The 26,439-nt window shown below is 40.0% G+C and overlaps 1 protein-coding gene across 2 annotated transcripts in view; it reads right to left on the reverse strand.

Moving 5' to 3' along the window:
- The window catches only part of MLLT3 (MLLT3 super elongation complex subunit), a 285,760-nt gene that overhangs the window by 9,471 nt on the left and 249,850 nt on the right, over nt 1-26,439 (reverse strand). For both annotated transcript variants that reach the window (XM_042914009.1, XM_042914008.1), the window contains exons 6-10: nt 12,100-12,175; nt 10,094-10,223; nt 7,380-7,479; nt 1,443-1,514; nt 199-270 (exon numbers count right to left, since the gene is read on the reverse strand). In XM_042914009.1, the coding sequence (XP_042769943.1) occupies nt 199-270; nt 1,443-1,514; nt 7,380-7,479; nt 10,094-10,223; nt 12,100-12,175 (450 nt within the window). The remainder of the gene's footprint in view (nt 1-198; nt 271-1,442; nt 1,515-7,379; nt 7,480-10,093; nt 10,224-12,099; nt 12,176-26,439) is intronic.

The raw sequence follows: 26,439 nt of genomic DNA on the forward strand, positions 1-26,439 counted from the left end.
CGACCCAGTTTTCATCCTCTGCAACACCGGGGGAGGGGCGGGAGCTGCAGAGCGGACTTTGAGGTAACCTGGGCCATGAGCCCCCCTCCCCCCAAAGACTTCTGCTGACAGCGTAGGGTTGGTGTGACCTCCAGGTGTTACGATACAGAGTAGGCCTTGAGGCTTCTAGAAAGGGTCGTGCTAAAAAGCAGTTCTCACCTGCTGCAGAATGTGTCTTTCCCTCAGCGTCATTAACCTTCTGTGGAGCTCGACCAGTTCATCTAGGTAGGCCTGAAAGAGAAGAGTATCCCCCAAAAGAACAAGCACTTTAGGAAGCGATCCACAAACAAAACAAGAAACGAACAGGAACATACAAGCAGCAGGTGGAGGTTCCCCGTTCTACCACCCTTCCCAGGGCTGTGTGGACTCGGTACCCAAGGCCTTTGCAGACCAAGTCTCTCCTGGCCAACTCGTATAAAGCCAGCTTTTTTACGAGGGGCAATTCTTGCACTTATGTGCTCTCAACAAGATTCAAAGGAGCAGACTCACCCTCTCCTGGTAACACCCTCCACAGAGAGAAAGGGTACTCAATCCTAAATTGTGAATTTAAACATATTATCACAGGCTATCACTTTTTTTTTTTTTAATTCTTCCATCTCAGAAGATTTTTAACTAAGATTCAACTAAAAAAAAGTCTAAATTTGAACATGGGAGTATAAATGCACATTACCAATTACATCAGGACAAACTCTATTAAAAAAAAAAAAAAAAGCTTTCCTGGTCATACCTAACATCGCCAGTAAATAGGAAGTGACAGAAGAGAATGTCTTATGAAAACTAGAGATTGCTATCCATATTAGCATCTGGTTTGTCAAAAGCTCCCTTGCAAGGACAGAAGCGTACCTCTCTTTCCATATGCTCAGACTCATGAATCTTTGTTAGCATAACTGCATGGGTTTTTCTAGCGTCGTTTGCAGCGAAGGCAAAGGAAAGGTTGGTGAAGCTTTAGTCAGGCCTAGCCTGATCCTGCAGAGCGTGTTTATCACCCTGCCCGCAACAGGTCTGGAAGTCAGATGTCGAATGCACGATGCACACTTGGAAAGCACGTTACACGAGGCTCGGGCGTCCTGCTCCCTTGTGGCTGACACTCCTCAACCCTCTATCTCCACCATGATTTTCTTACCTCCCAATTCAGTGTGCCCCAAATCCCTTGGCAATACAGGCATCGTGGCAAATGGTAGCATATGGGCCCAGCTTAACGCTGAAGATCTAAGCAAGACTTGGAAAATCAACTACAAAGCACTGAGGAAAAGTGCTCATCATTTGGTGAGGGGGGTGGGGGTGGTGCTGGGCACTTCCGATGCAGAAATGAAAGGGGAACCACCAAGGATGTTTGAGGGAAACACAAGGAAATGGAAGACACGTCAGTGCTGCAGCACTCATAGAACGCCCTGGAAACCTACCTTGTCACATTCCCCGTTCTTTATTTGCTTATCTGATTTGCTTTGCTTTATTGGACTTTTCACTTCAAGAATCTAGGGATCAAAGAGAACGCTGTTAAACTTGATTTCAAGCACTTCGTAGCTGACCTGCCACCTAAACAAAGGCACTTACGAATGAAATGTTCTACAATAAGATCACTTTCCAAACAGCAAGTCTCCTCTACACATTTTCTTTCGTCTCATCTAATCTTACTCTTTCTTAGAAAATAAAGGACTTATATCTGAAATGCTGAGTCAGGCCAAAAGACTTTAAAAAAAGAAGTTGACGATAAGGAAATTGATCTAAGCTTCCCAGGCTGCTGCTTTTTTGTGACAACACTCTCACACATATGCACAGCAGCTGAGTTATACGAGATTATAGTCCCCTCCGGCAAGATTTTTTTTTTCTTATTCATTCTGCTGTTTCAGCATGACTACCAGTGCTCAGTATGCTAGGGATGATAAAACAAACACTCAGATGCCCCTTTTTAGTACCTGCCTTTCAGATTCTAAAAATTACTCATATCCACTAAATTGATGGCAGCTGTGAAAATGAAGATGGCCATCAGTTACACTGGTTGCTCCCAACCTGGCATCCTCCAACTCAAGAAATCAAGAGCCAGGGCTATCTTCCATGGCTCAAGAAATGATGTGTCTACCCGTGATAAAATAGCAAGCGCCTGTCATTTTAGAGGAACCAATTACAACGTAGGATACGAACAGTAGTTTGGCATGCTGTTTAGATGCTTCCGTGGGGAGCTAGGTTTCTAATTAATAAAAAGGAGAAACAAATTATTATTTAATAAATACAGCTGATTTATTGGAGTCTTCGAAATTGAGGATTATGAGGGAAATATTTTTAAATGGGCCTCGTTTCAAATTGCTGAGATCCACTGAATTTATTGATGAGTGTTTACAAATGTACATAAACAGAAAAGGCAAAGTAATTTGTCTTTTTCATGATAACCTCATTACCAAGTGAGTTATAATCTCAGAAGCTAATATTATGGAGGAAAATGCCAAATAAAGGATATATTTAAGAAGTCTCATATTCCTGGGGTGCCTGCATGCCTCATTAGGTTAAGCATCCAACTCTTGATTTTAGCTCAGGTCATGATCTCATGGTTCGTGGGTTCGAGCCCCACACTGGGCTCTGTACTGACAGTGTGGATGGAGCCCGCTTGGGATTCTCTCTCCCTCTCTCTGCCCCTCCCGTGCACTCTCTCTTAAAATAAACAAACATTTAAAAGTAAATAAGTAATGAATAAATAGATGTCTCATATTCCCATCGCTCCTTATCCATTCTCTGCTGTAACACACACACTCATAGTTCTATTCAAAAATCTACCATATTCCATAATACAAAAATGATTTTAAAATGAGTTCACTTTTAATTTGTGGGGGAAACAGCACTGATTGGGCTCAGAAACTCAAGTTCAGGTCCATAGCCCTATTATTTAACATTTCGGACCTCAAAAAAATGAGACGAAATCGAAGAGATGAACAAGAAAATGTCCAGATTCCCATTCAGCTGTAAAATTTTATACTACCAATAAACATTTTACCTGTTGAGGATAGGACCATGACATTCTGGAAAAGACCAAATGCTTTCAAAAGGATATCTTTTCCTTTGAATTTAGAATGATGCACAGGTAAGAAGTGAGCTTCTAACAGAGCCTTTCCTGAGAATTGCCTTCATTTCTTCAGTTTTAACATTAAGATAACCAGATGACCAATCTGACCAGGCTCACTCACTTAAAATACAATGCTTTGGGCAACACAAGGAAATTACTTAATCAGTGGGGCAAGGCAATCGTTTTTCACATGCTGCACTGTACAGGAAACCCAACACTCTGCTACATTCAGAATTTCCTTCTCTCTATTGTTGCTGGAAATGAGACCTCCAGGGAAACTCAGAGCTCTGAGACCTAGGAGTAAGTAGGTCAGTAGATGGCACTCCTCGCCAACTCAGACCACACGGTGGGGCAAAGCAGAGACAATCTGCTGAGATTTCAGGCCAGAAAGAAAAACAGTGCCTGCGTGCTTGCCTAATGCACTAGAAAACTGAATTGTGTTCCTATCTTGTCCCACTCGGGGGGGGGGGGGCAAGTCGGTCACTGCACTCCCGGGGTCAAAGTGACTAAGGGCTCTGTATTTGTAATGCAACTTTGCTCACTAGGTTTAGAGAGTTCTACCACCTTCTCTTCAGAGCAGAAAACAGAACATTCAGGGCACTTGAGTCCCACCCTACACATTCCGTAAGTGCGACAGCACAGAAGGCCAAACTACATTGAGATCCTAGTTTCTTTCTTCTGAAGCTTCAGTGGCAGGAACAAAAGCTCCGGGTGTCAGTGATCCGCCTCAAGTTACTGAGTGGCTGCCCAGAGAGGGCTCAGTTCATCTTCCTTCTTTGATCTCTCCCTGCTCCAAAATAAACAGCTTTGTCAAAACCTCATTCTGAGAGAGCTGAGCCAAGCTGAAGACAATTGTTTTATTTATGATCATTTCTTATCTTTAAGGAAACGACTCCAGAATATAAAAGTACACAGCACCTTGTCTTCCATGGGCTTATTTCAAACCAGTTTAACTAGATAGACTCTTTAATTTCTTTCAACATGCCTTGCAGGCGGATAGGTAATTTATGATATTCTGAATATTAACTTGGGTCCAATGGAGCACTTCCTTCCCTCAAGGCCCCTCTTCCCCACCCCCTTCTCCTCCACGCTTTCAGCCAAAAAGGATCTGGAATTTTGATTTTGTTTGAAACTCACACATATGGGAGGTTTGTAGTTAAACAAAACAAAGCAAAACACCTCTGGTTAAAATGGCACAGCACTCACTATTATTGCCGACGAGGCTTTACTGAAGGAAACTGCCACCCAGGCTGCCAAGACGCACCGTTTCTACACATGGTGGTCCCAGAAAACCGAGCGAAGATCCTTAATCTGAGGATATGGCTTGAGAATCAGACTTTCAAGATTATTATTTTTTCTGCATCCCTTTGTGAGGACTGACAACTCAATTATTCAGCAGATGGATCCTCTTCTGATCGGTCTTTCATGTTAATGATCACTAGCAGCTCGTAACAATACTCAGGTTAATTACTTGCTTTGTTGACATGTGGCTCTCTGTTCACTTTTTTTCAATAGTTAGAAAATGTTTGACTCAATTAGCACTTTCCCTTTTCCCTAGTCCCTGGAAGAACTGAGAACGGGTAAGGCAAACTCAGCTTTGCCTGGTAATTTATAGAAATGTGAAGACACACAGCAACGAAGGAAATTCACACTAAGAAGGCCTAACCGTGAAATGGAAGGTCTGTTTTCATTGATTTTATTTGATGGGAAACTTCAAATTCTCATGCATACTTTCAAATGAAGACTGAAAACACATCCGAGGGTGAAATTTAGGGGACTTTTATATTTTTAAGAAATTCTTACTGTTTCACTTCATCAGCATGGAGAATAAGATTAGCAATTTTTTAAGAAGTCCCAGAACACGGACTTCAAAGGGATAACACCAAACCTGAACCAATGCAGGTGATTTGAGGGGTTAAGAAACCAATACTAAACAAGGTTTTAAAAACCTTTTCTTGTTCTCTCAGTTCCAAGAATGCTCTAAAGAGATTAGAGCTCTTGTGGTACGTGTATTTCTTACCCTAGACTAGCTCAAAGTGAAAGCATATGGACTTTCTTATTATGCTTATAGGTGCATGGAGGAAGTGACATATAACTGAGTATTCCTGACAGATTGATGATTCACATGTGTGAAGCTACATTTATCGAATAAACATATGCCAAGGAACCAGTGGTATGCTATCTAATTGGATAAAGTAATTTTTACCCTCACCAGATAGATACTATTCATTTTTCAGTCTCGTTTTGCTAGACAGGTTTAAAAAAAAAAAAAGTCTGACAAAGAATCCAAACCTTTCCCTGAAGCCCAGACTTGAGCCAAGTCAACTCAAGACTGCCCATCCAGGAAGTGTTCAAGGGCAGTTCTAAAGGCAAGATGGGGGGCTTCAGGAGGGACATACCTCATGCCCCTAACTCCCAACAGTGCCACTCTGGCTGCTCATGAGGGACCCTGGTTCTAATACACACACACCACTGGAAGCGGAAATCAGTGCTCCATAGGTTTAAATTAAATATGCAAATATATTCAAAGTCCAAATTCTATTCTTTTGCCAGCTTACACTGAAGCACAAATTTACAAAAGAAACCCAAGTTATCTAGTTAGCCAGCCTAGGGCTCTTCCCGACTGATTGGTGATGATGGTTATGTGCTTTAGTCTTCACTTGCCCCTGAAGTGCTTGATGTGTGGTGGGGGCATGGCGGGCACTGGAGGTGGGGGGCCCATGGGTGCGGGGAGGTAGGGTAGGGAGGAAGAATGTACTAACCCCTTGAAGAGCCAGTCTGTAACACAATGAGGCTGGGCTGGCATTCACATGTAGGCCACAAAGAAACTGCAGTTGAATGTTAACTGGTGAGGCAGGCAACACTGATATTATCCCTACTCCACAATGGAGGCTTTAAGTTGCGGGCAAACTTTATAAATGAGGTATTTTAATTTTTACGAGATCTTATGCTTTATGCAAAATTTAAAGAAAACATCGTCAGCTAAAGAACTGCATTTTCCCCATAAAGCAACAATCACAAGTTCAAGGACAAGGCCGTTTAAAATTGTAGGACACCTGTGAAAAAGAATAATTTCCGAAAAGCACAGTTCTTTTATTTTCAAGTTCATAATATTCATATGAGAACTTGGATTAGGCAATTATTCTAGAGGTCACAGGGAATCTGCCTAGACAAACAGATAAGAATGGCTTACATAAATGAGTGTATCAACTCAATGCACTATGAGGCTTTTACAATATTCATGCTCCTTGAAATTAGTTTTAGTATTTAAAATATCCCAGTCTTAATCATTTGTTTGACAAAAGCTCTTCATCAGAACTTTCAAAGTTTTGCCTAGACCTTATCCAAATAACTATATTCTGAGTTGACTATTAAATTAATGTCTTCCTTTTGCTCAAGTTAGGACAATGATAATGACCATTATTTACTCTGCATTTTATTAACGATTTCTTACAATCCCAAAGGATGATCTTCTTTCCTGGAGGAGCACACACAGAGACACAGCACCTATACTAATAAAATCTACTCCCATCACCTTAAAGTGCCAAGTAGGTCTGAGCATGACCTCTTGTTCTTCACAAATATATGATTTATCATCCTCCTCAGAAGCCAGCAAGGCAGGTAATAATATCGCCATTTACACATGAGGAAACGGAGGATGAAAGATTTAAAGTTGTAAATTACTTCAATTAGTAAAACAAAGAAACAGGTTTTATACTAGCTTCAACAGGTATAGTCTTTCTAATTCATTAGATTAGCCTACTTACTGCTGAGGAGGGGGAAGAACAGACTGGAATCAGGAGCAGCACTTTCTGTCACCATCCCTACCGGCATCCGTGTAATTAACCCATCCGAGGGAACACACTTTTCATGACAACAGAAGTTCTCTTTTACCCCAACTGTGTGTTTATTCTTAGGGTTGTAGATTCCCATTTATTTGATATCAAGAGGGAGGGTTTGTTTTGTTTTTGTTTTTTAATTAAGGGCTAAAACCTTTTCTGTGCTTTGGGGCACATGGGTGGCTTAATCAGTTAAAAACATCTGACTTCGGCTCAGGTCATGATCTCACAGTTTGTGGGTTCGAGCCCCGCGTCGGGCTCTGTGCTGACAGCCTGGAGCCTGCTTCTGATTCTGTGTCTCCCTCTCTCTCTGCCCCTCCCCTGCTGTCTGTCTCTCAAAAATAATAAATAAGCATTAAAAAATAAAAATAAAGTTTTGTGTGCTTTGTAAAAATGATCACACCTAATTTTGCAGAGTCTTGAAGAATGCAAACCCAGCAATTTACCTGGTTGTTGTTGGTTTTTAATAAGGGTGGCGGGGGTTCGTGATGTAGGGGTGAAGAAGCCGAACTGCTTTCACTGTCGCTACCGTCACTTAAGCTAACTCTGAAAAGAAACAAGTCACACGCATCAGTACAGACAGCTCTTAACACATCTAGGGAAACAGGCGCAGAAAGCAAGGAATCCAAACGCTAAATCATTGAAAACTTGTTGTAACTCATACAACTGCTAACACATACTGGCACTTCCTTTGTATTTGGAACTGTGTTGAGTGTTTTGCCGGCTATTTCTCATTTTAATGACCCTTATTTCGACAGATGAGGAAACAGACTTAGACTAGGTCACCCGCCGAGGGCCAAGAGGTAAAAGTGGTGGCTCTGGGATTCAAACCCAGGCAATAGAGCCCAAGGCTGGTGTTCAGCCACTATATTTTACGGGCCCCGTTGATCTCCCTGCTCCAACTCCACCCACCTACTACCATGGAGCATGTTACCCAAGCCTGCAGAAGGTCGGCAAAATCAGTTTGTAGGTTACTATCTTTCCTTCCGAACCCCCCCTCCCCCACCACCTCTCGGCGACAGGTGAACACTTCACCAATACGGCGAAAGTACAGGCTGCGGGAGTAGAAACAGTGGCGAAGGAGAATATGTGTCAGTCACACAACAGCCCTGTGTGACTGACAGCTCAAGGGGACATCGAGGATGGGCTGTGTGAAGCCCAACGTGCTAGACCCACGCCAACTATTTCTACTGTGCGGTGATTCAAGGCTGGCCCTGGTTTTGAACACTGATACAACAATTCATTGGAAATCTACTTCAGCAAGACGAAAAGACAGTGTGTTTGGGATACCTGTTTAAAGAACCCTAATATCTTTCAACAACCAAAGATGACAAAAATACAACCCCTCCCCTGTTTTTCTCTTTTCACAACAAAATAGAATTTTCTTCCAGCCAGAGTACGAGATATTTCTTTATTCTACACTGGTGTATGTATACCCTCTTTCTGAAATGCCCTTCAGAGTCTGTTCCCTCTCCTGGTATACCTAATATAATAGTCTTTTCAGAGACAGAAAATGCTCTAGAAATCAGGACAGTTTTTCTTTTGCTGTGAATAGGCAATCACATTCCAGCCCTGTAATATATTCAGATAGACGAGATACAAGATAGGAAATGAAAAGGATACACTGGGACATCCTTTTAGCAAAAACTGATGGAACTTGTTTTTCTTAACTAAATTACATTAATGAAGTGTTCAGTTGAAGCGCTGCTTTAAAATGCTTCTTGACTGAAGTGGTAAGGCTGAGTATTTAAGCTGATTAAACAGTGGGGACTTTACAAGTGCAGGGAAGACCAAATGTTACCCAGGCGCTGCTGTGCTAACGGCACATGGCAGGCGGGGGAAAGACGCGGATCTCTAACAAACGTGCATGGCATCAGACAACACGCGAGCGTGTGGGATTTGACCTGCACGGACTCAGGGGAAGGGGCACCAACGGGGTGAGCCTCCACAGTCACAGAACATCTAGATTTTCTAAATAACAATCACTGGAAATTGGCTCAATAGGTCATGCGTTTTTCATCAGGTAAATGTGAGAGCAGTCAGGGTTTGGGGCTGTTATAAAATATGCTCACGGCCACATTCTGGTCCTTTTTTAGGTCTTTCTGTCCTACCCTTTAGTTTACTTCTTGGCAGATTAAAAAATTCTAAAGGGAAATGTTACAAAGCCAAGGACATAAGGCTCCTTATTTTCTCCTATTCAAAAAAAAAACACAGATCGATGAGTTTGGGGGACAAGGTAGAGGAAGAGGTATTGAGGGTAAGTACTGAGTGGCCACACGGAAGAATCACCGAGAGGTCTGAGAGGGCATATACTCCAAGGAGCCCTCCTCCAAGGACGCTGAGGAAATACCAATTAGGAAACACATGATCTGTCCAGTTTGGGTTAAGATGGTATTCTTTTAAGGAATTTTAGGGCCTTTTACACAGTAATGGGTAATGGGAAAAGATTTAATGCGAAGTATTATAAATGTAATTGGATTTTAAGTTCAAGTAGATTCATATTTTTTCTACTCAAACACATTAAAGTAAGCATGCCTATTTGTTTTCCTCGTGATAAAGAAATAAAACCCTCAAGGCAATTTCAAGTTGACTATTAATTATAAGTGACATGAATTACCATCTTCTAATGTGGAATTATGCCTCACAGCATTAAAGCTACTTAAGGAACCTAATTGTCAGCACACTTAAAAGGAATTTATTTTCTGGAAAACACACACAGGTGATCCTAGTTTTAATTAGGTCACACACATAATTCACTGGAGCCAATTACTATTTCCAGCTACAAACAGCAAACATGTTTCCTTAAATTCTGAGACTATAGCAACGGATTTACTATGCACATTCTTCAAATGAGAACGGAGTTTACTTCAGCTGTCAGTCCTGCTACCTTGACGTATGCTTTCAAGAACAAGGACTCCTAATAGGATGTTTTCCCCATAGAATGTTTAGAGGAAAAACCTCTGCTCCCTGAGAAAAGGGATACAGAGTTCCCTGTAAAGGTGAATATAAGCACGCCAAGGGGACCCAACGGACACGAATGTGACCAGTTACCGCAGGCATGGGGTTTGGGGTTTCACACCTTTGCTGTGGTTCCACTGGGAAGGCTAGGGAACGGGCAGGCTTCCACCGCAGGGAGCTGCACCCCTGGGAAGTCACTCACCTGCGGCTTCGGCTGCCTCCTCTATTTACAGGTCTCTCCATCTCGGAGTCATTGTCATTATCCTCTGCCTCATCTGATTCCTCCTCATTGTCATCCGAATGTAGATCTTTCATTATGGACCTTAAAGGACCTGAGGAATGACAGTAAACACAATCAATCACGTGACTTCAAACACACTTAGTCATATTAGACACACAGGACTGCTCACCAGCACTGAACACTGGTCACAGAAAAAACAAACAAACCCATTATTATATATACTTATACAATTTACAAAACAAATTTGGTAGTTTCGGGAATGTCATATCTAACCAAAACACTATTGTTTTCAGAACAGATGCCCCAGGATGTTCATCGGAAAATCTCTATTTCCTAGGAATGTGTTACTGTGTATTTTTTTTCTCTAAGAAAAATTACATCTAAAAAGGAACAGAAAGGTCTATTAGTAAATTGAATGTTTTGTTAGGTTAATCCATGTATTGAAAAGTTGAGGCTAATAAATCACCATGGTTGTAACTTGTTCTTGGCAATGCAGCCTTTGTGTGGTAGTTTTTGATCTATTAAGGTTTAGCTGTTCCTTTTATTTCAAGGTCAATTTCAGGTCAAGCAAGCATTTCAGTCAAGTTCAGATTATAAAGTATGTCAATTCCATGGTGTAAGGTCCTATCTCTGATCTTCATATTGATCTTGGTCACCAGGTCTTGGGCAAGCAACAATGTTGTGCAGCCAATTTTTATTTTGCTTAAGAAATTCCTGGCAAAATACCAGCATATATTTACATAAATAAAACCATGCAATAAATCAGATGCCCAGAAAATTCAAGAGAGTATCCAGCATAAGATGGGACAGAGAGAGAGAGAGAGAGAGAGAGAGAGAGAGAGAAAGCCATAACTAGTTTTATTCTTGAACAGGACATAACTGGGGGGGGGGGGGGAAGGAAAAAAAAATTCAGATTCAGCATGGCTTATTTTCATTTGACTGCTCTAAATGTGATGAAAACAAGACCACTCTCTTTAATGTTAAAGAAGACACTGTGGAGGCAATCAAGAAAGTGAGAGAGGCATTTTTATTCTGGATTAGGCGAGTCCTAAAGTCTAATCTATGACATAAATATCTCAGCTATCACTAAGTCAGTTCTAAAATAAGCGTTGATTCTTCGCAATCTCACACTCTGCAAAACCCAAATGTCTCTGCTTTTGTAGTGGGCTTATATCTTTGGAAGTGAGTGTAACAAGAAATTTGAGTAGCCAAAATGGTCAGTGTCTTTTATTTTTTTCCTGGAAGCTTAGCCTTAGCCCAAATACATACAACAATTTAATCCTTTTCAAAACACAGAAGACCATCAGGAATTGAGTATGGTCAATGAGAAAGGGAAAGTGCAACATGATGCTCAAACCAAATTATTCCTTGATACGATCTCACTTTTCATGTTTAAAAAAAAAAAAGAGAGAGACCTTATTTGAAGATTTCCACACATGGAAATGTGTAAAATACACATTTAGTTAATGTTCTGGTTTAAACATGTTAGATTTCTTTACATTTAAATCTCTTTATTTTAAAGTTCAACTAGAGGGAAAATATGTTTTAAAGACAGCAAATTAACACTTGCCAAAGAAAACAGGTCTATTAATCTGTAGAAGAAATAAGTAAATAAAATGAAAGACATCCAGGAGGGAGAGTAAAAACCTATTTCTCTATGTCGCAGCCTCTCAACTCCAGCTTTTGCTATTGTATTTCCTTGGGGAGCTCCCTGGAATGGGCTATGTCTATAATCCTTTTGTAAAATGGGACTCTGAAGGCAGGGACTGGAAAAGGGGGAATTTCTAGAGGCCGGCCTCATACATCAGAACAATACTCCAGTTCATTCCTAGGGGAAATAAATACAACTGCATAAAAGCCAAGTTACCATTCAAATAATAAAACAGTAGAAAATAAGGCCATAAATCAACTCATTAAGATGTTTTATGAGAAAAATGTCTCCCAGTTTGCCTGGGAGATACTGATACCTTGTTGCCTTGTCTGGGATGGTGTGAAGCTGGAGCTGGAACTGGAGCTGGAACTGGCAGGACTGGGCTGTTCAGACTTGAAAGAAGAAGAGAAAGCCATAATCAATACATTTGGGGGGGGCATCACACATCCAAAATTAAAAACAACATTGTTGCCCCCAAATATTCTGCTCTTCAAAAACAGTCTGGCACTGCGTAAGAACAATGGCAACACAATGCATTCGGCCAAAAGCGGTGACACAGGAGAGTCACGCTGTCCTCTGTGTTTTGTCCGCCATATTTTTACTAGACGCAGAAACAAGTATACAAATTCAAGGATGATAAGACAAACACCTGGGTGCTACATGAGGGAAGAACCTGGCTTTGATTTCACGCCCGTGTTTACTGCTATCCAAATGTCCTTCTAAAAGATTACCTTGATTGCCCTTTCTGCAATGTTTGATGGACTCAACCGGTTAAAACATAGTGGTAATGAGGCCAAGGTCACTGGTTCAATCACATTATGAGCCAGTTAATTTCACTCTGGTCCAAGGCCATGACCCAACCCTAACCCCATTCATCCACAGTTTGCAAATAGAGGTAATGTTCACAAGGAGATCTGGCCAAGTCTCACAAATGAGTCATGGGGAAATGTTGCCACCACTTAAAAAAAAAAAATTTAAAAACAAAAAGCACCCTTTAATTCCACAGCCTACAGATGCAGGGAGAAAGCATCATACACATGTCCCACTCCTTCACCATGGACTCTCCTCATCCTCTAATACCCAGGACAAATGCCACTCCCTCCCTGGCCTGTCCAACTAACAGGTGTCTTCCTTTTCCAAACCCACTGAAAACGTGGCTCTCATCTGTTTGCTTCTGTGATATGCTGCAGTGTCGCGTGACCTGTGATGTATGTGTCTTTTCCCTCCAGCAGACTGCGGGGACTTGAAAAGGCAGGGGTGCGGGGGTCTCTCTGGTGCTTCTTGTTATCACCTCATACTTAGCATCAAGCACTGCATACAGCAGGCACTCTGTATCTGTGACTGAAGGCAGAGCATCAGGCCCTCTGTTCCACCATCTGCCACTTTCTAGAAGGCTTTGCAGTAGGTAAAAACGGGAAGAGCAAATGCATGGACAGAACAGTGCAAAGAATTTGATCATACCATCAACACAGTCGAATTTTACGGATTTAGGCCAAATTTAACATAACTTACTGTTGGTACATTTGGCTGCAAGAGTGGGCTATTTCCACCCACTTTCTAATGTGCTCACAGCCTCACCTACACACTCATGTTATCCGAGAAAAACATGAGGTCTTTTCATGTACAGGACCTATCTTCTTTCTACGTTGCTCAGTGGGCGCCCGAGTTATCAGGGCCACGTGGAAGACAAACTAAGAGCACCAACGGAAGCCGCTCCATGAGGAGAACCTCAGTCCCGTCGATAATGCGGTTTTCTCACCACCGACTGTTCCATCTCCCTGCCCCCCACCGACTCCCAACCCCCTCCTCTCCTGGCAACACCGAGATCCAGACTCAGACACAAGGAAGCACTTTCAGGCCTTCCAAATGCACACTTCACGTCCTCGGGCTGGATGGGAAAACAGGTGTCAGCAGTTTACCACTCATCCCGCAGGAAAAGAGCCAGACAGGATCTCTAATGAGCAGCAGGCGGCCACCAACCCTTCACCGCTGCAAGAGGTACCGGAGATGTGCCGTACGATGTCCTCCACGCTGCTGTCTGTGGCCCACACACAAGGGGTGGTTCACAAGCACAAACGCCTGTGTGAGGCGCTCTTCGTGTCTGCTGAGTGGCGCGTCCACTGTCGAGCCACAAAGGTGAGCTGCCCACCACACGGGGCGTTGGGCTAGCAGTCGTGTGCAATGCCCAGCTGCAAAACATTTCCCCTGGGCGCCGTGGAGCACTCCTTTTCCTCTCCACGGCGCTCTTTTCAGCCATGAAAAGTGTCTGCAAATGGTATTCTTTTGAGAGTTCTGGAAACCATGTGGGAGCCAAAAAGGAGGTTTCCTTACAAGTGAGTGGAGGGAGCTCTAGGTCCCTCTCCTGCCGGACCAGTTGCACCGGACTCAAAGGAGCCGTTCTGCCAGAGCTATGTGCTGAGAGTGACATTAATGGGGCAAGCAAGAGGGGATGGTGGCCATCTCTCCAACCACCCCCTGCCAAACTTGATCCATCTGCCTCAAGCATCATGCCAGGGCCAGAACCAAACCTGCAGGCAGCCTTCTTTTAGCTTCTTAACCACAAACAAGGTTAATAATTCCACAGTTACCATCAGAAAATTGACCAAGAGTAAAGAACAGAATACAACAGGAGAAAAAGGCTTTCGTTCAATGTTTATCATTAACACCACGCCTGATCCGCAAAGGATTTAAGGGCGATAGTGCTTAATTCACTGCAAATATGAACACAGAAAGTTTAAAGCAACAGAGGTGAATGGAAAAGGATACAATGTTGAATGCTGGACAGCAGATTTCACTGTCCTGGGAGCTTTTTGTAACCAGAACATGGATTTGTGGTTTGGGAGCCAAGGAGACCCCTTGGGATGATCAAAGACAGTGAGTCTCCCACTTTCATGGGCATTAGAATTACCCGCAGGACTTGTTAAAACACAGACAGCTGGGTCCGACTCCAGAGTTTCTGAGTCAATAATTCTGGAATAGGGATGAGAACCTGGATTCCATAAAAGTTCCCAGGTGACGCAGCTGCTGTTCTGGGGACCAACCCGACTTTTAAGAACCGCTGATCAAGGATCCAGAGATTCATAGCCATGGATATTCATCAGAATCAGTTAGGGGGGGATTCTATATATATGGAAATTCTGACTCAATGGGTTTGGTGTGGCGGGTCGGGGCATATTTATATTGTAAAAGCTCAACAACCGGTATTAATGAAAATTCCAAGCAGAACACCACTGATACTAGGTTAATCATTTCTCTCCTAAACGCAAAAGCATGTTTTGGAAAGAATCTTAAATTTATGAAAGCGGAAGAGAAAAAAAAAGCATCATGAGAAAAAATAGAAACTGATTGATGTTTCTAGAAGTAGCATCCTTGCCTTCTCATCAAAGTGTTCTGCAAGAAAAGCACCCTGAAAAAAATGCAGTTACCACTCAATAAAGACACTTAAGAAGCATGTACAAAAATCACGTCATAGTGGGTGGGCCTTAAACTTACCTAACCAGACCACAGCAGAATTCGACTCGATGTTAACTGCTCAAAAAGCTATTCTGCTATTAGATGGGGCTGACACAGTCTTACGGTTTATCACATCCAACAAGCAACAGCAAAAAAGCGTTGCTCACTTTAAGTCTGTATTTTATTTGAAAATAAAATCAGATTTACTCTCCAAAAACACAAATCAAGGATGACTTTATAAATGAGGAAAGGTTGTTTTTTTTTTTAAAAAACTGTTCACCATAGAGCTAGATTAAGATCTTTACAGACCCCAAGGACTGAAAAGATCATTGCTTCCTCTTGTCCCCTCCTTACATGTATATGTGCCAAAGCCTAAGTGTAAGGGAACCTCAGTGAGGTTCTGATTATTTCCATTACTAATTGGATACTTGTTTTTGAAATATCAAAATCTGCCCCACTAAAAAAAGTTTTGGCCTCTTCCTGTTTAGGCCCAAAGGACACATGCTTAACTGACCTCCTAAGTTCTCAAACACTAGACGTGAAGTTTAAACACTGTGTTCCACAGGGACCGAAGTCTGGGCTTAAGCACCTCAAGTTCTATGACACTCATTATCCTATCAAGCATTCACTGAGTGTTAAACTTGGGAATCTCTCTCACCTTGCCTGCTCAAGCCTTTCCCAATATCTAATAAAAACCTGACTTTATTCAGATAAAAAACAATCATCTCAATTTCTATTGCTTCAGCATTAAGGTCCTCAGAGAGCGAGGGCACTGAACCTCAGGTGGAAGTGATAATGTTACATTGTGCAATGGAATCAAAATCCCTAGCCCACTACTGTTACAGGGCTACCTAATCAACATCTGGTTGCTACTGTTACTTACAATAGACCCCATAGTCCTCTTTTGCCTAAAACAAGATCTATCTTTACTACCAAAACAATGGGCCTACCAAGATTTGCAATGGAATCTTCAACATTAAATGGCTATGCGAAATCATTTTATAATGGATTTTCTACGGAGGATTATTTTTGTTCAAGATGAGTAAGAAAAACCACATGTTTACAACTCGTACGAGTTAAGTGCTTCAGAAGAGAACACCTGTCAAGGCAGGTCACGCGAGAGGGCTTGTAAATCTGGCATTGTTTCTTACGCTGGGAGCAAGGCTTCCTCCTTAGGTGATCAGAAGGCAGAAGAGGCCATCTTTTCTCAGAGGCCGCTGTATTTCTGAACAGAATTTCAGCTTGATCTTTAAAGCAATCAAAATAAAGAAAAAAGGGGGAGAATAATATATGCCTTTTTTTTTCTTCAGTGGAAAGGGAGAGAATATAACTAGTTAAACAGAAATGATTTTAGATACATTGCTACTTGTTTTCCACAAAATTTCTGCCTTGCTGAGTAAAAGAAAACACAGAGCCTGCAATAAAAATGATCTTTTTTGCACAAATATCCAGAAAGACTGTGTCAAGGGTGAGTGCTAAACAAAGAAATCACAAATGTAATACACTTTATTTATATCTCTATCAACTTTTGTGACTAGAGTACTAGGTTCTTGTCAGTTTAGTGCTTCCTTCACTAAAAATTAATAATCATCTGACACTTTTTTTCCTCAGCATATACCATTTAAATTTTTTTTAATGTTTATTTTTGAGAGAGAGAGAGATACGGAGAGCAAGTAGGGGAGGGGCAGAGAGAGAGAGAGAGAGGGAGACATAGAATCTGAAGCAGGCTCTAGGCTCTGAGCTGTAAGCACAGAGCCCGATGCAGGGCTCGAACCCACAAACCATAATATCATGACCTGAGCCAAAGTTGGTTGCTTAACCGACTGAGCCACCCCGGCGCCCCAGCATATAATACCATTTAAAAGACTATCTCATTTATGATGGATGTTAACTGAACTCACAGTGGCAATCATTTCACAATATATCCACATATCAAATGATTACATTATACGCCTTAAACTAATACAATTTTATACGTCAACTGTATCTTGATATAACTGAAAAAAAATAAGACTACCTCATTTAGTCTCTCTTCTATAAGAAACTGAAGACAATCCAACTCAACTTTCAAATATACACTTAATTCATTTTTAAAGAAAAATGACATAACCATTTTAAACAATTATGGGAAATGTTCATTACAGGAGTGTAGTTTCTTACCAAATTTCCACTGATAGGTAATATATTGTGATAGGTATGTCAACAACAGGTAAGCTTGCAGGCAAGCAAAGAACTAAGTATTAAAAAGTTGTGAAATAACACGGATTAAGTTAATCTCACAAGAATGATGCAAGAATTATCAAAAGGGCAGACATGAGAACTTTTATTTTCATTTGATTTTTACACTAATAACCGCTTCAAAATAAACATGCTAAAAGAACAAAACTTTATTATATAGAAAGATAATATATCTTTGTGTCACTCTATCTATCGTATTATTTCCTTTGCTTGACCATTAGAAAGGCAAGTGTTACGGACTGAATGTGTTCTGCTAAAATGCATATGTTAAAGGCCTAAACCCCCACAGGATGGTATTTGGAGATGAGGCGTTTGGGAGGTAATTAGGGTAATTTGGGAGGTCATGAGGGTGGGGCTTTCATGATAGGATTAGTGCCCTTATTTAGAAGAGACACCAAGAGCTCTCCTGCCCAGCATGTGAAGACACAGTGAGACGGAGCTGTAAGAAAAAAAAACCCTCACAGGGGAACCAAATCAGGCAGCACTTTGAACTTGGCCTTCCCAGCCTGGAGAACATAGGAAATCTGTTACGTAAGCCACCTACTCTGTGGTATTTTGTTACAGCAGCCCAAGCTGATTAAGACAAAAGGGCATATTTTTTATCCCCATTTTACTGATGGTGAAACCAAAGCACAGTAAGATTAAGCGGCCAGTAGGTAACAGTCAGGAGGATTAGCATCCAAGTTTTCTGACTTCTAATCCAGTTCTCTTTCCACTTACACCTTGAAAAAGCAGAATTAATTTAAAGCAGTGTTCTGAACACACTAACACCCTGTGATAACACTAGTCAGGGAACAGAGTTTTCTATGTCACTGTCGAAGCTGCACTGAATATCCTTCTGTCCATGAGGGACTTCTTGTGATCGGTACCCAAAACAAACCAGTGATAAAACCCTTCATCCCTGGGTCTGAATGTGCCTGTGTCAATTGCTTCTAACACTTGTCCAATCAACACTACAACAGATCCTGGCTACTCCCCTCACTAGTTCAGTAAGTTTTGCTTAAAACAGCAAGGAGTTTTCTCCTAGAATGGCCCTGATCCTCTTGACATTGGTACTGATCAAGAAGACTGACATCAAGTGACACGCTACGATCCTTTATTTACCTTCTAAAGTGATCTACTCTTGTTATTCAGCTCTTCTATACAATCCATACATAACCCTCGGGAAAAAAAAAATAGATTTAATGTTTTAAATAATCTGCCAACAGGTCTTTCTTTGAAAACAAAGAGAAAGTGGGGAAAGGACACCGGAATAGGAAGCTACAACTTTTATTGCTTAACAGTTACTCAAGCCTGTGACCAAAGGGTTGGCAAACCCTCCCCATTTGCAGGTATTATGACAAATGAAATGAACTTGATGTTAAATTGTAAGTGTATTTAGCCTGCGGGGCCCTTACATTTTCAAAAGCTATTGTCATGCCTGTCATTTTCTGGTAAGAGAGCAAGATCCTAAGAACTGCCCTCTCTCCCGTTAGCAAACCAGAAGCCTTATTTCTGTTACATATCCCACTTACGGACAAAATCATCCTGGAAGCCCAGATAATTGGCTTTAGATTGTGGTGCCTCTGTTTTGAGCGTTTGCCGCCTTCTTCCTTATTATTGTCACCTTCACTGTTATTATTAAATGCTGTCATCATTTGTGCCCATCACCCCCAGTCTGAGAACACAGAATCCCATTAGGAAACGAAATGGCCTTGGGGAACAAGGGCCTATAAATCTTTCCACGAGACCCTTTTCCACACTTAGGGATGGCTATAATTTTCTTTTAGCTTCCTCTCTTTTAAACACAAGAGCCCCAACTCTTTTATCATCACCAGTTGTACTTGGAAGGCTGCTACTGACTATTGTGGCCAGAACATATGATCTTCCAAAAAATCCGGTTGTGGCAGGATGGTGTATATTCCAGATGTGTGCCCCAAATCACACACTTGTTAAGAGCTTTAGGAATGAGAAATTATCTGGAAACAGACCATTTACAGTTGCACTCCCTCTAAGCATGTTGTTATTCCGTGAGCAAAGACCATGTGCATAGAAGTTGTGTTTCACAACTGGCCATAAAATATACCACTGGGTTGTTAAGCCAGAGACTTATCTTTTAACTGCGCGCGCTCTCTCTCTCTCTCTCTCTCTCTCTCTCTCTCTCTCGTGTATTTTGAGGATTAGGGTAGAGAAAGAAAAAAGTTACAAGTGACAGGGTTTAGAGCTGTAATGTCTCACAAAAGAGAAAGAAAAAAAAAGTTTCCTCGCAGAATTGCCCCATAATTAACCACTATTGAAGGGACCACTGAACATTAGAACGCCATTGCTCATCAGTTAACAATAAGATCCTGAAACTGTTGTCAGAACAACTATTCAGTTCCTTGTGAAATAACCCACCTGTGCAGTGCAGGAGACGCCTGAAATATTGTAAAAGTATTGTTGCATTCTTTCGCCATATAAGGGCAGTGTTGAACAAAGTCCTAAAAGTATGTTATATGCGGTTGTAACTCTCAGTTTTGGATTATAAAACTTAAAATATTAAAGTAAGTTAAATAGAATGAGTTCAGGGTATCAAAAAGATGTAATTAATTGAAATGAAGTAAAGCACAGATACACCTGAAGAGATCATCTGTCAAGACATTAAACTGCATTTTCTCATTAACTTTAGACCTTTTTTAAAAAAATGGCTTACTTTAAAACAGCCATAGTGCATGTGATGGACAGCTATAGAACCTTTATAGTCTTACACAAATGTCAAGAAGTTTTATTAATTTTAATCTTTGGACATCTTAGAGAATTTCCCCCATTAAATGTGAAGCTTAGATTTACTATCCTAGCAGCAGCATCAAGACTCCATTTTATTTGCTAAGACCTTTCCTTCCGTGGTACTTTGACTTCCAAAATAACCAAAGTCCACTGGGGAAAAAGTATTGATTTAAAACCATCCGATCATCACCAGGTCAAAACGCAACATTTCTCATTATCAGTCTATGATTTATATCACAAAGATTGCTGATAGTTGCAAGCATTAAGTCTTTACACACCCATATCTCCCTAATTAAAATAACAGTGTGCTTTCCAGGTAACACACTGAATCCCTTTCTTCTGGATCAGCACTCCAAAGTTCCATGGGGGTGGGTATGTGCATGCATGTGCATGTAGATGTATGTAAGATAATCCGTGGGGGTAGAAGAAAATAATAGAACCCTTACTTATTTTCTTTTTAATTTTTCCAGTATTTGTATGTGCCTTCTTGTACGGAATGTTAGCACAGTCACTGCTACAATTTAGAAATATACATACCTTGGGGATACAAGTTTATCGAGAGAGATGAGCTTTAACCTCAACTCTATAGAGAATTATCAGCTTGAATTCTGTAATTTGCCTGCTCAAATCTTAATTATATCACATAGATTACAAATTCTGGAGTGATAGGTGCTAAATACACAAGGCAGTGTCATATCAGTTTATTTAGAGACCATCCAGATTTTTGTATTTTATATTTTACACTCAAAATTTACTTAGAGCTTAAATTTTAACTTTGAAGTTAAATAGAAATACTCTAACAAAGCTCCTTGTCAAATAAGAGGTAACACAGACTTATTTAAAAGATGTTAAAGTGCACAAAGATCTTAAAAACTCAACACAAAATGCTTAACATGACCTCCCCGCAATTTGAGATTATCTTTACTGTGGGTCTGTCTGATAATTTTATAGTGTTTGCTGAAAATTACACACTAAGGGGAACTGAAAATTTTATAAACAGCCTAACATCTAAATATGCTATACTTACATTAGCTTCTATCTAAAGTGTTAAGTACTAACACCAAGTTGATAAAAATAAAACTCTCTTTAAGAATTCCCCTCTATTTAATGAAAACAAATGAAAATAGCAAAAACACAGCCATTTAAGAGATTGTTCTCATGTGAACACATTAGGAGGTGGGGGGTTTTTGTTGTTGTTTTCTTCTTAATGTACCCCCTTAAAAACTGTGGCATTTGGGATCAACACATTCCTTATTAGTAATATTAAATTCTTGTCAAGAACAGGAGGAAAGCTACTGCTTATAAGACTCTAAAGGAACCTACACTTCCATGCACACATATAAGCCCAACAGTTGCTTTTCTTCATAAATCAATCTATTGTTGCACCTCATAATGAGAAGGCAGATTTACTGCCTTTTACCGCCTTTTCTCACCATCAGAAAGATGCCTATTTGGGTAATAGGACGTTTCTCTTCTTCAAGGGTGTTTGGGATTAGGGAGGCAGGGGCAAGAACCTTTAACATCTGCTCCCTTCAAGTGAATGACACCTCCAGTTCTCACAGCCGGGATGCTGAAAAGCAAATGCCCATAAGTTGACAAAATTCTCTAACTTGAAGAAGCACAACTCTTTAAATATACTGAAGACACAGCTCTAAAACGCACATGTGGGATTTGAAGGTTATACTGTAAAACTGTAAAATGTATCATTTTGCTTGCTAACATTGTAATTCAACTGCCATAAAATCATCATCATAGAACAATAGGAGTTTTGGAATAAAGACCTTTGACTCCATTATCGTGAATTTTCTCTAACTCCGAAAACACATCTAAAGTACAGGATGGTAAGACTTTAATCATTTGTGATCTCAATATTGTACAGTAAAAACAAGATAGTTTATAATATAGACTAACATTCTTCTGGTTTTATTTACTTATTTTTCCCTTAGAGAGAAATATTTAAGAATTGTGAACTTTAGACTTTAATTTAAAAACAAGAGAAAGGCACTCAACAGCATCTAATTCCTAACCATCTGCCTGTTAAAAATACACACACACACACACACACACACACACACACATGCACGCACCCACTCACTCTAGTTAGGCTAAACATTCTCAGCAAGTAAGTAGATCTTGATGGATCTAAACAGAAGTTTCAGTAATCATAGTTCTACTTTTGGAAACACTGCTATCTTTAACAAGCATCATGATTCCTACTCGCAAATGCAATCAACCACAAATTAAAAGCAAAGAGGCACCAGCCACTACAAATAAATGAAGTGGGGCAGGTACTGGATTCAAGAAGAACCTCTATTTTTGGACAAAACTACATGATGTCTTGTGTCCGAGAATATGGCGTATTGCCTAGCGAGCTAGGCTTCTTGTTACTTTGGGCTATCTTTTGTCACTTAAGCAATGCTTTCTGACAGTTTTACAGGCTGTTATCCCAAGGACTTCAGTATTTATGGCCTTTATTCACTTGGGCTTTCTGCTCTTATCCACTGGTTACTAATCACTAAATAGATTTTTTTTTTTTTATGGGACTGAAATTAGCTCAAAGGACGTCCTTCAACAATGGCAGCTCAGGACAGCACCGGCTAAAGGTCTTCTCCTCGGCCCTCTTCCTTGCTCTCTTCAATTTTCTCTTCCTTACAGACAAGTTAATGAGGATTCAGATTCACACTGTTCAATTAGAGCCACAGCACACATGATTTATGGCATTCTCAGAGGATGGTTTGGAACTGCTTCTGAATTGATCCTCAGAAACGCATTCAATTTCAATATCTCAAGAATGATTTAAAGACCCACACTTGTTTTTTTTAATCTTCATGAAACAAGAGCATTCCCTACTCGTACAATCATTATTCAGGAAAAGCTCAATTCTAGAATCCTTAACCATACCCATCCAGGCATGCATGTTTCAAATACATACATTTTATTTTAAAACTTTAGCTTATCATATGGCAAATTTCTTCCTATAAAGACTACTTATCACCTTTTTGTCCACTACACATAAAAGACCAAGTGCTGAAAAGCAAGTATAAAACACAGACTCTTCTTTCCACTTAATTACATTTGACTTAAACATCTCCTAAGAGATTGGTTTTTATCTTATAACAATGTGAAATGTGTAACAGGTCAAGTCCTCTTTACCAGCTGACTGCTCGAAACCTGAAAGGCAAATTAGTCTAGAAAGCGGTGTTTTCTTATCAACTAAAAACCTGAAAGAAAATTAGAAATACCGATATTATTCTCATAAACTTCCTGATGAACTAGGCAAACTGCACAATTCCCCGAGTGTGGGCCAAGCAGTGGGGGAGGGAAGTGAGGGAAGGCGAGAGGAGCTGCCTGTGAAGCAAAACTAAGGCTCTGCTCACTGCTCTAGAATAGAATTTACTAAATATGACTCTTCCTGGAATGAAAGGGAGTTATTATGATCAGCTTCTGTTTTCTCTGAAATTATGCTGGAATGAAAACATTTAAAAAGGAAATGCTATTCCAAAAAAAAAAAAAAAAAAGGTTTCTTAAGTCTTTAGATATTTCCATGCCTGGGTAAAAACCGTATGTTCTACCCCATCAGAAAAAAATAATTTTAATTTATGAGATTAGTATTTACATGAAATTACTTTGCCCACTTATATAAAACATTAACTATTTGGACATCTAGAGACCCATAGGGTAAATTCTCCTGGAATATAGTTCCAGGGAAATTTATTTCTGCCAATGAATGTCCGCTCATTCTGATATCCCAACATAAAACTACATAACTCTCATACTTCTCTAGGATAAAAATGGTAGACCTTATTGCCCATGTATAAACTTTGCCCAACTCTGAATAAATCCTATGTTCTTTAAATTTTGTTACTACTTAACTTGGTTTTTGTCACATATATTGTTTTCTCATATATATTAATCTGTAAGGCAACTTCCATTCAAACAGGCAGACAGTATAACTATGAAACAAACTGACAATTAAATACATGTATTTGTGTAAGAATCTGCATAGCAATAATTTTTTTAAAAATAAGACCATCTCTCTGGGATTATCAAAAGATATTAAGGAAACACTGTAATCTGTAATTAAGAGATAACTAATTTTTATCAAATCCTCTAGTAGTTAGATGACAAGTGTTATTTTTCAGTAAGTTAAATTTTATACTGTTTGCTTTTATATCTAAAAATGTGTGAATGGGGAAAGAAAAACATTTGGAGGTATGGCTTTTCAAAATATGATAAGCTATATAATTATGATAAAATGAAAGACCAGTATTATTCTTTTCTGGATGAAAAGATTCATTTCAGATTAGTAAGATTTTTACAAATCTAATCCTTAGCTTTCTTTAAGAAAATAAAAGGAAGTCTATACTATTACAATCATGAGTAGAAGAAACTTCAATATGTATAACTTCTAACTTCTTTAATATGGACTTGGACAATTCCCGGGTAGATAAAATACATGTAAATGCTTGGAAGTCAAGGGAGAACAGTACCTTTTTTTTTTCTACCTTAAATCAGTCTGAGGGAAAAAACGCACATCAGGGTTCCATTATATGATGACGTATTAGAAAATCATCCCTATTTTATAAACTTCTCTAATTTTTTAATTAGATCGATGCGTGCTATATGCAAATTAGTGACCTAAAATCAGTAAGGTTTTCCTGAATTCTTCTATAAAGAGAAACCCCCTGTGTCTTCCATTCATCTCCTCATGCTTACCCCCTTCTTTCATTACCTTGTAGAACATCGTAGAAGCTGTCTTTCCTATGAAGTTGCTGCTCACCGTAAATAAACTTTACATACAGCTGGCCTTTAAAAATCAGAAATACAGCAAGCAAAGAAATCATCCTCACCTCTTTTAAAAGAAAACAGAGTAGCCCTCAGGAAAACAGAAGTGCCCCAAAGTGCAAGGAGTTGAGAGCTGTTAAGAATGATCCTCTTGAAAAGAAAGAAGTCTCCTTAGGCACCCACATGTATATTTAGATTAGAATGGCAGTTTAAATGACAGCAAACACATGGTCATGACTTCCCAATTGCTCATTCATCCAACACACACACACAGGCTAATCAGAAGCAAACATCCACCCCAAACTGTTTTAGAAACTGGCTTCTTCCATCTGATACTGCCCTATGTGTGGTGAGCACACATTCTGCTAGAGAGATCAGATGTCAAATACTTAACTCTCTCTCCTAGTACACCGGGATCTTGAGCCTAATGAGGCTTTAGCATTCTAGAACATTTCTCTAAAGTAACTCCGACTTACCAACTTAGGTCAGTTGAGTAAACCCCCTGTTCTAGCCCGCAGTTTTATGAAGCACATGGTAAAGAAATGGACATTTCAAGGTTCGAGATCTATTTGTCTCACGAGTATTGAAACTGTACGACCTGCCCATCCTATCAGTAATACACTCCTATTCCGTCAACAGAGCAAAGTCACTGCAGAGATCATGTTTTTGTGTACAAATAAAGGGTGGTAGGGTTAAAAGGTGGAAATACTGAACATGAACTTTAAGCTCCTATTCATTAGTGGGGTTCCCATAACATTTTCCAGTAAACAAGAAGAAAAAAAAAAGAGCAAACTCAGAGGGCACTGTTTGGACACGGCTATGAACTACACCTACAACACTGCTGTGTCATATAGATGTGTGTGTGTGTGTGTGTGTGTGTGTGTGTGTGTGTGTGGTATATGTGCACATTTATTGAGATTCATCTTCAGTAAGATGTGTTAGTAAGTGAGATGCAGACAGCCAAGTGTAGTTACTGGCTCTGTGATAAAAGGATAGACTATAAAAAATGGCAAGCAATTTTAAAATAATTATAGCTTACTTTTGGCATGAATTTTGTGCTTAAACCTAAGTGTCAATACTTTGAACACTCAAAGGCTATAGGGTGAAGGTAAAAAGAATAGAATAATATAATGATCTGGGGTCAGGTTCTAGAAACATTAGTCCTGGGGTGAATCCTGATTCCACCACTTTCTAGCTATGTGACCTGAGGCAGGTAACATTATCTCTCCAGGTGTTGGGTTCTTCATCTCTAAAGTGGGGGGGAAGGGGATGAAATTAACAATGTACTAATTCCCACTGTTAGTATGAGAATATAGATAATGTACATAAAGCATGAAAATAGAGCATTAAATAAACGATGTCTAAGTAGCTACTGTTATCAATAATAACAACTGTGAAAGTATGTCTGAGAAAAGTTATGTAAGATTCTGTTTGG

Source organism: Panthera leo, chromosome D4, assembly GCF_018350215.1.
Source record: "Panthera leo isolate Ple1 chromosome D4, P.leo_Ple1_pat1.1, whole genome shotgun sequence".
NCBI classification, from domain to species: Eukaryota; Metazoa; Chordata; class Mammalia; order Carnivora; family Felidae; genus Panthera; species Panthera leo.